At 37.6% G+C, this 12,933-nt stretch overlaps 1 protein-coding gene across 1 annotated transcript in view; it reads right to left on the reverse strand.

Moving 5' to 3' along the window:
• Positions 442-12,933, reverse strand: part of GMPS (guanine monophosphate synthase) — a 71,506-nt gene continuing 59,014 nt past the window's right edge. Inside the window, exons 12-16 of the mRNA XM_018048573.1 lie at positions 11,034-11,159; positions 7,993-8,108; positions 4,933-5,063; positions 3,829-4,001; positions 442-2,560 (exon numbers count right to left, since the gene is read on the reverse strand). Of these exons, the coding sequence (XP_017904062.1) occupies positions 2,459-2,560; positions 3,829-4,001; positions 4,933-5,063; positions 7,993-8,108; positions 11,034-11,159 (648 nt within the window). The 3' untranslated portion in view covers positions 442-2,458. The remainder of the gene's footprint in view (positions 2,561-3,828; positions 4,002-4,932; positions 5,064-7,992; positions 8,109-11,033; positions 11,160-12,933) is intronic.

Genomic DNA, 12,933 nt, shown 5'->3' on the forward strand with positions numbered 1-12,933 from the left:
GTGTCCCAGCTAAGTGGTAAATGAAGGGTGTGCAGGCACGAGCTGTCAAGGATAAACAATGAGGAGTTATTAGATAGGGAGCCACTGTCCAAAGCCTTGGTCAAAGATAACCATCCTGTAAGTTTATATAATTATAAATTATATAATTTTTAAAATAGGTTCAAAAATTCACTTAAAGAAAGAATAACTGAGAAACCCTACATTTAATTCTGAAGTTCTTCAGATAACCACTACTAAGCTGAGCTTGTTTCCTTAACTGTAAAATGGAACTGCAATCTTAACTTTACTCAGGCCCCTGTATAAAATACTGTGAAGGTATAGAGCAATACTACATGACACAAAGTAAAAAAGTGCTTTGCAAAGGAAGACAGGGTACTAAACATTAAGAAATCTTTGAATTCTAGAATTGTTTTTTACTATATCATGTCGACAAGTGTTTTAGAGGAGCAATTTTTCCAATTTTATTATTAAGAAGGATTATATAAAAGGGGGTTTAGTGAACAAATATCAGGAATAATTAGGTTATAAAAAGCAACAACTGTTTCTAACTTCAAGATTTCTTAAGAACTTTGAAAATAATGCATCCCATAAATCTCCAAGATGAAAGGACAAGTGAGCAGCACGTCCCAAAATTATACGCGACCACCTACCCCTTTATCTCTGTGGAACAGTGTTGAGTGAAGGGTGCTCAATATTCATCGTTCATTCAAGTGAACAGTGTTCCACAGAACATACTTTAGGGAAAAAGTCTTCCTAGATTCCTATTACTTGTCTGAATACAAAATTATAAGACACTTTTGCTAGAAGAGGAATTCTTTTGTCACATAAACACAAAGGTTTACAAGCCTTTTATATACTGTCTATTTCAGCTCTAAAATAACATACCTTCAAATCTGTTAAGGCCAGGCCGCTAGTATACCCTCTCTGTAAAAGGCCATTATGAGTACCTCATTGTTAGGACAGAGAAATGAACCCTTCAAGTTTTGTAGAAGTCAAATACTGCTATCTCTCAGATACAGATAAGTTACAACAGTCAGAAGCTCTTCCCTTGCTGGTCCAGGGACATAGTTTTCTTATACCCTGGACCAACCAGAATGAAAGGAAGACTTCTGCCATGCGTAATTTTATTATTTATCTAACAGTGGATTGATTCCAAACAAATTTGTATAGCTGATTAATACAGAAAATCTTAAAGACTACATAAGAGGCAGCAACTTGAGATGGAATTCGTATGAGAAAATACAAGGTAACATTTTAAAACAGTAACATCAACTAAAATATTGAGAGAGAAATGGTTGTAAAATTCAAATCTAGTACTGTCTATTTTTATAGTGCATATATGAATGTTATAAAAGCATCTGTTAGAAACTGGTGGCAATGGCAAAAAGTCCTATACCAGTTCTTGAATGTTCTCTTACAGCTGGTAGAAAGGAGTACAAAGTTTGGCAATACTTGGCATGGGCCAAGACAGGTCACAATCTTCTGAGCAGTGCATTAAAAAAAATATCTATAGATTACACCGAGAGTTCATTTTACAGCTCTTTACTAGATTATGTAAACCGCAGGCATGCATCTGTAAGCTGCGGGCATGCATGATGGTTTCTGTGATCTCAGAGCTTCACTCTGGCCGAACAAGATAAAAATGCTCGAACTTTACACTAGACCCAAAGACAGTCTCTTCTGTGGACAGAACAGAAAATTCCTTCCTCTACAAGGCTATGCGAGCTTGCAACATAAGACTAGGAGGATAAAGCTCCTTACTAATGAACAGGTTGACAGAGCGCAACATGGAGCATGATGTGAAAACATTTTAAATGGCAACCATACACAGTTCCTTCCTCCCATGACTGCAATGACATAAAACCCAAAGTCCTTCAACAAATTCCTGGTGCTTTTCCATCTTAAGGTAGCTTACCATTTTATGGTCCCAGTGTCCTGCAAAAGTGGGTGGGACAGCCCACCCATATCTTTATCTGATATGTTGACCCCTTTGTGGAGGAATAAAGTTACTTACAGGGAAATTCAGTTTCGCCAAAAGGTATACATACTAAGTCACATTGGTAAATAATGGTGTTTCTAACATCTCTTAGAAACTGGCAAGGGGACAGAAGTCTACTACCAGCCCCCAAATTCACCCACTTCCATACATCTTTGATTGCAGACACATCAATAGAAACAGTGAATTTATACATAAAGAACAAGTGAGACAGAGGTAAAGGCAAAAGCAGTGTCAGTCTGTCTGAGTGTAGGCAATGGTGCTTTGATTATACCCGTACAAACTCTTCAGTCCCTTTTAGTTATCCCCAGCTCAGCTCTTAAGCCGTAGACTTTTGCTGCAGAGAATTCAGATGTGATGTGGTTGCTCCAGTAACACTTTTAACAGTACTGCGTTCAATACTGGGAATGGTTTCTAAACAATTTAAACTGCACACGGAACTTTAGTAGAACAAGAAGTTTATTACTCCCACTCAGTAGTTCCTGGGGGCTTTGATGTTAAGTCATACATAATTCGAGAAATACCAGGAATCTTCTTAATCTCAGTGACCATCTTTAACACCACCTGTTATAAAACAAAGATTATAAATAAAGAGCTAGGGTCCATTGCATGTTCAACAGAGCTAGAATTTGTAATTTCATTTGTAATTTCAAATTAAAACACAATCTATTTTTACCACTGTTCTCTATGTATATGGGCTTCCCTTGTGGCTCAGCTGGTGAAGAATCCACCTGCAATGCAGGAGACCTGGGTTTGATCCCTGAATTGGGAAGATCCCCTGGAGAAGGGGATGGCAACCCACTCCACTATTCTGGCCTGGAGAACTCCATGGGCTATACAGTCCATGGATTCGCAGAGTCAGACACGACTGAGCAACTTTCACTTTCTAGGTGTATGGGATACATTTATGATTAATTTACGCAGTGACTCCACAGATTTAAGTGACTTAAATTCAGTAGTACTCATGCAGTCTGTAAGTCATGGGTGTTACTGGTCCACAGCAAATGTTTAGAAGCATCTATAGCAACCTGATACTGCTGCAGCATCCAAGCATGAGACTTCACGTGTGGAAGACAACGCTTCACAGATTCTCTGCGGCTCACAACTCCAAGGCCACTACGGTGGCACATAACACAGGTAATAATAATCACTGCTACATGTATAGACGAGGAAGGCCTTGTCACCTAACTGGCCAGAGGCTGGGCAAATGCAAGCCTAAGGGAAAACAGACTCTAAGCCACATTCTCCAAACCACATTTCTATACTAGCTAGTAATATAATCAGAGCCCTGTATTAGAGTCCTGGAACAGTGGTACAACTAATAAAGTCTTGCTTTGACTTTTACTTGCTATCTTAGAAACAGCTCCTCTGGAAACAACACTCTAGTGGAGGGATAACAAGAAAGAAGAAGATCAAAACTGTAACTGCTAGTTGGCAGAGCATGAAGAAATTCATGGGTGCCTGGCCATAATGCTATTAGATCTCATCCTTATATCTAACTGACTCTTCATCACTCCTAGGGTTTTCTTTTTCACTTGGAGGACATTATTTATAAGGCAGAGGTTGGCACGACTAGATAAAAAGATAGATTAGAGTTGGGAGTCTCCACATAGTAATCAGACATCTGGAGGAGAGGTTAATATACTTAGGGCCTTTTCCTACTATAATGTATTAAATAATGAATTATGTGGAGATTTAAAAAATTAGAGCCTATTTTATGAACAGAAAACCAACCTCAGAAATATCAACATTGCCATAGCCTATCCCATTCACCATTATTATAAAATGTTAAGGTATTAAATATGTACATCAGAAAAAAATGTATCTATTACCTCTATGGGGATCTCACTGCCAGGGGTTGCAGGTATACCAGTCATGAAATCGCTAGTAATAAAGGTTCGAATAACCACGGATCTCTGGCAAGAAGGCTGCTTCTGAAGTGGGTCCCGATCGAAATGCAAAGGTGTCAAAATCACCGGCATCTGGCTGATTTTCCCAGCATACCCTAGGGAAAGGAAGTTAACATGTAGAATCAATCACCATGCCACAGGAAAGCACTCAGTTCAGTTAAATCCTTCCAGACAGGACCTACAATCACACACACAGACACACCTCTTCTTAGGACTGTCATCACGTACTGTATTCAGCTACTCTCATAGCACTGTAAGCAAACGCAATCACAAATACAAATTACAGAGTCTGATGAATGCAGTGATATGCTATACATATAAGTCAATTCATTATTCATATAATTATCTTCTATACTGCAAACACTGAATAAGAAAACGCTGAGCCACTAACCCTAGAGGGAATACGGACTTAGGGTCTTGCAAACCTCTAGTCATAACATATTCATCAACTGATCAATACATAACCTTTCTTTATGTGTTTTCTGTTTAAAGACACCTTACTCAATATTTATTGTAGATTCATTACAGTGAACTCACAGCCAATGGCACTGTAACTCTAGCTTGAAGGAAGCTTATCTAACACACCTATTTTCTCAGTAAGGCACATGATGGTCTTCCTGTGCTTAGGAACCTAGTCAGCAGCACCTCAGCACTAAGCTTAGAGGACATTTTTAAACAGTGAAATCACCAACAAAAAGCATGAAAATGCAAAACAACATGGCATTAAATAGACGACAAAAAAGACACCTGTTTACAGAAACAGAGCTGAAACAAGACAGAGGACTGCCATCTTCAACCTCAGCTGGGAACATCTGAGCTGAGCAACTCAAGTTTTGTCATTTTGTGCATGTCTGCAAGTGACCATAAACATGAGTAAATTCTATATGGATAAGGCAATGTCACAGAACTACCCACAGAATCAAATAGGAATACTAAAAGCTGAATCCTCCTACTAAAAATCATAAAGCCAAGCTTTCAAAATCTAGTTGAAGCATCATGTAGTAATGAACAAAATGGGCAACTTACCAGACTCCCTGAGAATGTTATGGGCCTCAAAATCAGCTTGGCGTAAAGTACTGAGCACCCCTGTGGTCAAGAAAGTGGGAGTAACATCTGTAGGAGGTTCTTTAACTGGTGGGCCAAATATATAAACAACTCTAGAAGGAAGGAAGTGAAAATTATAAAGAAAATACATTTTAGTGTGAGGAAACAAAGCACATAAAATAACATTCTTTGCACTTGTTCTCAGGCCCATCTCTTACCCACTTCAAATCCCCAATGGGAAGGACAGGATTATAGAAGGTAGCTGTTGTCTGAACCTTCCTCAAAATACATTCTCTGAAATACTAGTGTGAAGATAAACTTGATTATCACAATCCTCTTTCCATTTAACATACTGGATTGAAAAGTATACCCAAAACTTCATGTTCATCTAGAATCTGGGGGTGAAAACAGGGTCCTTGCAAATGTAATCAAATAAAGGTCATAACTTGGGTGGGGGGGGCAGAAGGCTAATCCAATGATAGGTGGGTGTCCTTCTAAGCAAAAGGCAATCTGGAAACACAGACACATGGAGAAGAGAGGGCCATGTAAAGATGGAGATGAAGACTGGAGTTCGACTGCCTCAAGGCAACGACTACCAGCAAACATCAGAAACTATGAAGAGAAGAATTCTCCCCTAGACCCTTCAGAGAGAGCAATGCCCTGCTGACATCACCCTTAATATCAGAATTATAGTCTCCAGAACTGTGACATAATAGAATTTTATTGTGTTAAGCCTTCTAGTTCGTGGTGATTTGTTATGGTAGCTCTAGGAAATCCATTCACAAGAGCCTGGGGGAAAATGATTAAATAAATAGGTTTTAAGGGCAATGCTAAAGAATGCTCAAGCTACCGCACAACTGTATCATCTCACACGTGAGTAAAGTAATGCTCAAAATTCTCCAAGTCAGGCTTCAACAATACATGCACCGTGAACTTCCAGATGTTCAAGTTGGTTTTAGAAAAGGCAGAGGAACCAGAGATTAAATTGCCAACATCCGTTGGATCATCAAAAAAGCAAGAGAGTTCCAGAAAAACATCTACTTCTGCTTGATTGACTATGCCAAAGCCCTTGACTGTGTGGATCATCACAAACTGTGGAAAATTCTTCAAGGGATAGGCATACCAGACCACCTGACCTGCCTCTTGAGAAATCTGTACTCATGTCAGGAAGCAACAGTTAGAACTGGACATAGAACAGACTGGTTCCAAATAGGAAAAGGCATATGTCAAGACTGTATATTGTCACCCTGCTTATTTAACTTCAGAGAAGGCAATGGCACCCCACTCCAATACTCTTGCCTGGAAAATCCCATGGACAGAGGACCCTGGTGGGCCGTAGTCCATGGGGTCACGAAGAGTCAGACACAACTGAGTGACTTCCCTTTCACTTTTCACTTTCATGCATTGGAGAAGGAAATGGCAACCCACTCCAGTGTTCTTGCTTGGAGAATCCCAGGGACGGGGGAGCCTGGTGGGCTGCCGTCTATGGGGTCGCACAGAGTCGGATACGACTGAAGCAACTTAGCAGCAGCAGCAGCTTATTTAACTTATACACAGAGTACACCATGAGAAACGCTGGGCTGGATGAAGCACAAGCTGGAGTCAAGACTGCCGGGAGAAATATCAATAATGCCGATATGCCGATCTTTTTCCTTTTTGGGAAGAGAGGAAGGATTAAGAATGGAGGGAGAGAGAAACGAGGGAAAACAGAAAAGACAGGCAGAAAGACTAGAATACAAAAGGACAGAGATAAAGTTTAAACAAGAGTAAGGGCCCTTTGGTAAAAGAAAAGGACGGAGACAGATGAAACTATAAAAATGCTGCGAAATGAAAAATATACTAATTATATAGTAAAGCAATGGAGCCAAACATAGTGAAAGGGAATTTTCTGTATGACCAATGAATTTTATTTAGGTATTAGCATTTTAGAATTTTAAACCATTAACCAAGACAATTACATCCACTCAAAATAGGCAACTACAAATTTACCATTGTTTATTAATAATTCACTCTTTTCAGTGTATTAAAGGTTTATCTATATTTGGAGGCCTTTGGTTCATCTATGCAAGCCTTTTTAACATGTTCCCATTAGTAAAAATGTGACTTCCCTCTGACTTCTTATCTTAAAGGCCAACACCAGTCTAAAAACACTAGCCACATCAGTATATTTCTGTACTGATATACACACCACAGAAATTCCCTGGTAGTCCAATGGTTACAACTCTGTGCTTTCACTGCCGAGGGCATGTGTTCAACCTCTGGTCAGGGACCTAAGATCCCACAAGCCGTGAGGAATGGCCAAAAAAAGAGAAATGTACACACATGCTATGTAAACACCAACAGGTAGGTTTATAAACTCTGTAGCTAATTTGAGTAAACTGAAATCTCAAGTAATCCTTTTTGATTGTCAACTGCCTAACACTCATGAAGGAAATAGACAGAGTAAAAAACTGTGAAATAAGAACATTTAATTAGCAATCTGGTACTAAATGAGTAATATTTTTGAACTGTAAAGGAGACAATGCTACTGAGTATTACATATAGGTTATAAATCAGCTGTTGATATACCCGACATAAGAAATTATGTGTAAATTAAAGGAAAACTGGATCTGAAGAACTAAGTTCAAAATTTTTTAAATATTTAAGGCAGTTATTTTAATGATATCTGGTACGTTTTTATCTTTACTCTGTAATGATTATTAAATTGACCAAGTCCCTAATAGTAAGTAACTTGTACATTTTTTTCAATCTTTCTGGAATAAAACATCATAAAACAAAGAGTGTAAGTTGCTAGTTGGACAGACATTTTTAAAGTCTTTAAATTTCATACCAAAACTATTCTATAAAAGCCATCCTATTTACCTCAAACACCTTTTTTAATAAGCAGATGATTGTACTGCAATGAACAAACAAAATACAAAGTATTATTAAATACCTGCTGGGTTGTGACCTAAGCTGTCTTTCAACAATGGGAAGACCTTAAAAAAAAAAAAACCACCGCCTCATACTACATCTCACCCCTCTGCCAAATGCAGAACATACCTGTTAATGTTGTGACACATACGAGGTATAAGTCTAGCCAGGAAAATAAGAGATTCCCAGTCAGGCTCATCCTTACTGGAGATTCCACACACGTAACTGTAAGAACGACAGTCACCCTAAAAATAAAGATACAATTGATGATTTTTATTGATCTTATATTAATCAAAAGATGGAATGGAAAACACTTCATGCATGGTGACACCATGAAAAGTACTTTTAACAAAAATATGCTTGACTAAAAATATATATGGATATTTTGCTAACAACATAAATAAACCCTAAATAAAAATTCCTCGTTAAATTCTACTTAAATCACCTTAGACATTATAAAGAAAGTGTTACAGTAACTTCAACAATTTACTCAACATACACTTGAGATCCACTGGGATTTCATTCCAAATATCTGCTTAACTACATACAGATAGCCAATACATCTAATTTGGGAGACAAGATCTGTCCATATTTATCAGATAAATAATTTATTCCTTTAAAGTGAGTTAGTTTAAAAAAAAATAATAAAGTGAGTTAGTTTTAAAATAAGTAAAGAAAGCAAATTTTAAAACAAGCAAATAAAACTGATAATATTGATTCCTTTTTCATCTATCTTGTTTAATCTAAGTAATTTGCTTTGAAAAAATTAAACTGAAAAGTAACTCACAAGATTAAATAATTATTAAATACACAGTAAACTTGAGAATATAAGAATTCAGACTATTTGAATGCTAATATAATAGTATCTATTAAAGTTTAAAGCACACATGTTCTTTAATCCAAGAAATATTACTGAAACACATGAAATAACTCCTTGAAGAAATAAGATTACTTGCCTATGATAATGACAAAGTGAAAATGGTTTAAATGTCCACTGGTAGGAGAATAATTAAATAAATGATGGTATAATCATACATGGAATATAAGGCAACAGTTAACAATAAGAATCTACTTGCAATGGCATGAAAAGTTCATGATGCTCGGTTAAAAAGAAAAAGGTGATGTACAAAGTGTCAAATAATTTCCTTTCATTCTCATTCTATATGATTCTGAAAGGACACTTAACTACAGAGCAAAAACAGGGAGATTTAGTTTTTAAATGTATTGTGCCTTTGATTTTTTTTTAAACAAGTAGTTTATTTTGGTATTTAGAAAATAAACCTTATTGCTATACTAACCATGAATTATGATTTTTATCTGGATTTCTAAGTCTCAGCTTCAAAGACCTAAGAGACTAAAAGATAACTAACAACAAAAGAAACTTCTATTTTGACGGGAAAAGTAATAGAGCCTGAATAAGCGTCATTTTTTTTAAATGAAGTGTAGTTAATTTACAATGCTATGCTAGTTTCAAGTATACAAAGTGATTTAGTTATACAAACATATACATACTCTTTTTCAGATTCTTTTCCATTATAGTTTATAGTTCCCAGTACTAGTTGTTTATTTCATATATAGTAGTGTGCATATGTTAAATCATTTTTTAAAAAGAAATCATTTATCCTACAAATTATATTTATTTATCCATAGTATTATCTATGAACTTAACAAAAAATGAGAAGTCAGCATACAGGGCTGCAAGTTTTTTACAACAGACCTAGTTAGAACTGGGGGGGGGCAGGGGATCAACCTGTTTGCTCTTCTATCTTTATAAAGTAGGGTAATACCTGCCTGAAATAGCATATCATGAATTTAAAAATGAATCTATGATGAGATAATCCATATACCATTGAAAGAAAATTACTTCTACAATTCCAGGAACGGTTATTTCAATTTGATTTAAAAACAATGTAAGCAGCTTTCACATAAGGACCCTGGAAGAGGGAGAAAGGGGGAAATAACTGTCCCATATCATTTCCATGAACTAAAATACTTTAGTTTAATTATAAGATAACAATGAAGTTTTACTGTTTATTTACAAACAGGGCTACATGAATTCAGGAGAAAGGGGAATTTAAAAGAATGGGCTCAGATTCACATATTTCGGGAAAAGAGTGAGATCTGTAAAACATTTCTTTTCACGCTCAATTCTACTATACTGCTGCTGCTGCTACGTCACTTCAGTCATGTCAGACTCTGTGCGACCCCACAGACGGCAGCCCACCGGGCTCCCCCGTCCCTGGGATTCTCCAGGCAAGAACACCGGAGGGGGTTGCCATTTCCTTCTCCAGTGCATGAAAGTGAAAAGTGAAAGTGAAGTCGCTCAGTCGCGTACAACTCTTAGTGACACCACGGACTGCAGCCCACCAGGCTCCTCCGTCCATGGGATTTTCCAGGCAAGAGTACTAACTACATTAACCCACTAACACACTCACACAATTTTTAGTAGAATTACTGACACCTTTCCTGGTTTCCATTTAACTTCAAGTCCTAACTCACAGAAAAGAAACCTTACTCCTTCCCTATCCTCTCAAGCTTTTCCCCCCTAGAAGCTCACTGGATGATCATGTAAACAAAGGCAAACAATATAATCTATTTATGAACAGCATCTCAAAGATGAGAACTATGTTATAGTCACGTGCTTTTACAACTGGAAAGACTGCACAACAAATACTGAAAATGTTAGCTGTGCATTATCACAGCTCAGAGGAAGAGAGAAGACAGGCTGAGGAGGCAGAGGACACGGGGTTAAGGGAGACAGAAGCTGAGAACAAGGCCTAAACGGTAAAATCATGTCCATTCAGGGCCTTTCTTGCAGTCAGAGACTTCTAAAGCCACAGAACATTTCACATCAAGGATAAATGAGGACATGACCTCTCAGTACCTGTCCTTCAAAGCAGAAGCAAGCCAATCCTATGACAATTCATTCTTTGAAGTTTTACTTTTGGTTATAGATGACAGGTGTTTCAAAACTACAAAATCTCAGCCTGAATATTTAGTTCCTACAACCTTATTCGCACCATAAGCATTCATAAAATACTGCCTTTTTACATTTTTTAAACTTGTCGTATACACTTTCATATTTCATTTCCTTAAGTCATTCTTATTCCAATATTAGCAGAAAGAGCAGCCGAAGTTATGTCACAGGTCAATTAATTCACACAACTCACCTGCACACCCACAGTTTTAATTGGTAGCAGGAAGGCATTCAGTGAATGCAGACTTGTAATCTGCATCAGCTTTTCCTGATCCTCTTCTGTCGTGCAGGCTTTAACTCTTTGTAATAGCGTATGTGGCTAAGAAAATCAAAGACATACTTCTTAGGATTTCAAGAAATAAGGGAGTCATTCTTTTGGTACCTACTACTGTCTTATGTATCTATACTTTCCAGTTTATAAGCAATAGATTCTATTTGGTATTTCTAACTTGTGTGTGCTAGGCAGTGTTGTCAGAAGTTCATCTCTGAGGGCCAGGGCTATGAAAAGTTAAATATTAGGACAAGAAATACCGATAAGATTTATACACGTGGAGGCTTTTCCTCTGTCACCGGCAAGGAATACCTCACGAGTCAAATTCTCCTTATCTCCAGGGGAACTTTTTGTTATACAGTCAACTTTGTCTGAAATGAATTTATCAGTTTATTTGCCTAGTATTGAATATATGTCTTTCTATTCCTTTATCCTTTTCTATTCTTTTACCTTCCCTCTTTCTACCCCTAGGTAAACAGACTACAGTTAGATTTTACTCCTCAATCTAGTTTGACAGTTGTGTCCTCACTAAAGACGTTAGTCTTTTAATTAAGGCTCAATTCCATTCCACCAGTTTATTCAGTAGTTTCTGTTTGTGTCTCCATTTTTTATGTTTCTTTCTCCTTTCTTACATTTCTCTGAACTGACGATTTTTCCCAACTCATTTATTTCCCCTTTACTAGTTGTGAAGTTAAACCCTCTATTTTCATTCTTTAGCGGCTCCCCTTAAGTGGGGATCTTTAACAAAAGAGAATCAATCTGTGCTCATCTGGCAAGCAATACAAAGGTCTTTGAATGCTTTAACTCCAATCAATCCCCCTATGGCTTACAAGCTATTTTAGCTGTATGTTGTATTTAAAAAAAAAAAAAAAAAAACACCAAAATTGAGATCAGTTTATACAGCCTGTCTGATTAATTTTACCCACTTACCACTTTATTTGCTTCTCAGTTCTTCCTGTATCTCAGACCCTTCAAACTAGGATCCCTTTCCTTCTTCTCTAGTCAGTTCTTTAAAACAGTGGTTCTCAAACCTAGCTACATACTCAAATTATTTAGTACACTCAGGTCCCATTTCACATCAATTAAATAAATTCTAGGCAGAAGGGGTCCAATCACAGTATACTTCAAAAGCTTCCCCTGTTGAATCTAATACACAACCAGGGTTGAGAACCATTGCCGTTAGCTCCTTAAGTAATAGACTATTGGCAATAAATTGTTTCTGTGAAAATATCTTTATTTTGCCCAAGTTCTTTGAGACCATTTATCTGTTCACTATTGTTCACAAGTATTTTCTCTTGGCATTCTGAATTCTTCCTGCTTTTACTGTTCCTTTCACAGCCTGCACAACAGTATTTCCTTTATGCAGAAATCAATCTTTTCTTTGTAGTTGCTTTGTCTTTGGCAGCCTATAGTTTCCATGGCTATGCTTGTGCGTGTGCCAAGTCACTTCAGTTGTGACCAGCTCTCTGCAACCCTATGGACTGTAGCCCACCAGGCTTCTCTGTTCCATGAAAATACATGGACAAGCCAAGAATACTGGCATGGGTTGCCATGCCCTTCTTCAGGGGATCTTCTCCACCCAGGGACTGAACCCGCTTCTCTTGCAGGCAGATTCTTCACCTCTAAGCCAGCAGGGAAGCCCACATAGTTATGCCGATTAGATGTCAAATTCTTCTCCTTTTCCCTGATTGGGATGTACCGTATTTCCTGAATCTGAGGCATGGTGTCTTTCAACAGGGTGCCGTGCTGTGCTTAGGCACTTAGTCGTGTCCAATTCTCTGCGACTGGCTCACCAGGGAAGCCCTTTCAAAAGTGTTACAGA

Source organism: Capra hircus, chromosome 1 (assembly GCF_001704415.2).
Source record: "Capra hircus breed San Clemente chromosome 1, ASM170441v1, whole genome shotgun sequence".
Lineage (NCBI taxonomy): Eukaryota > Metazoa > Chordata > Mammalia > Artiodactyla > Bovidae > Capra > Capra hircus.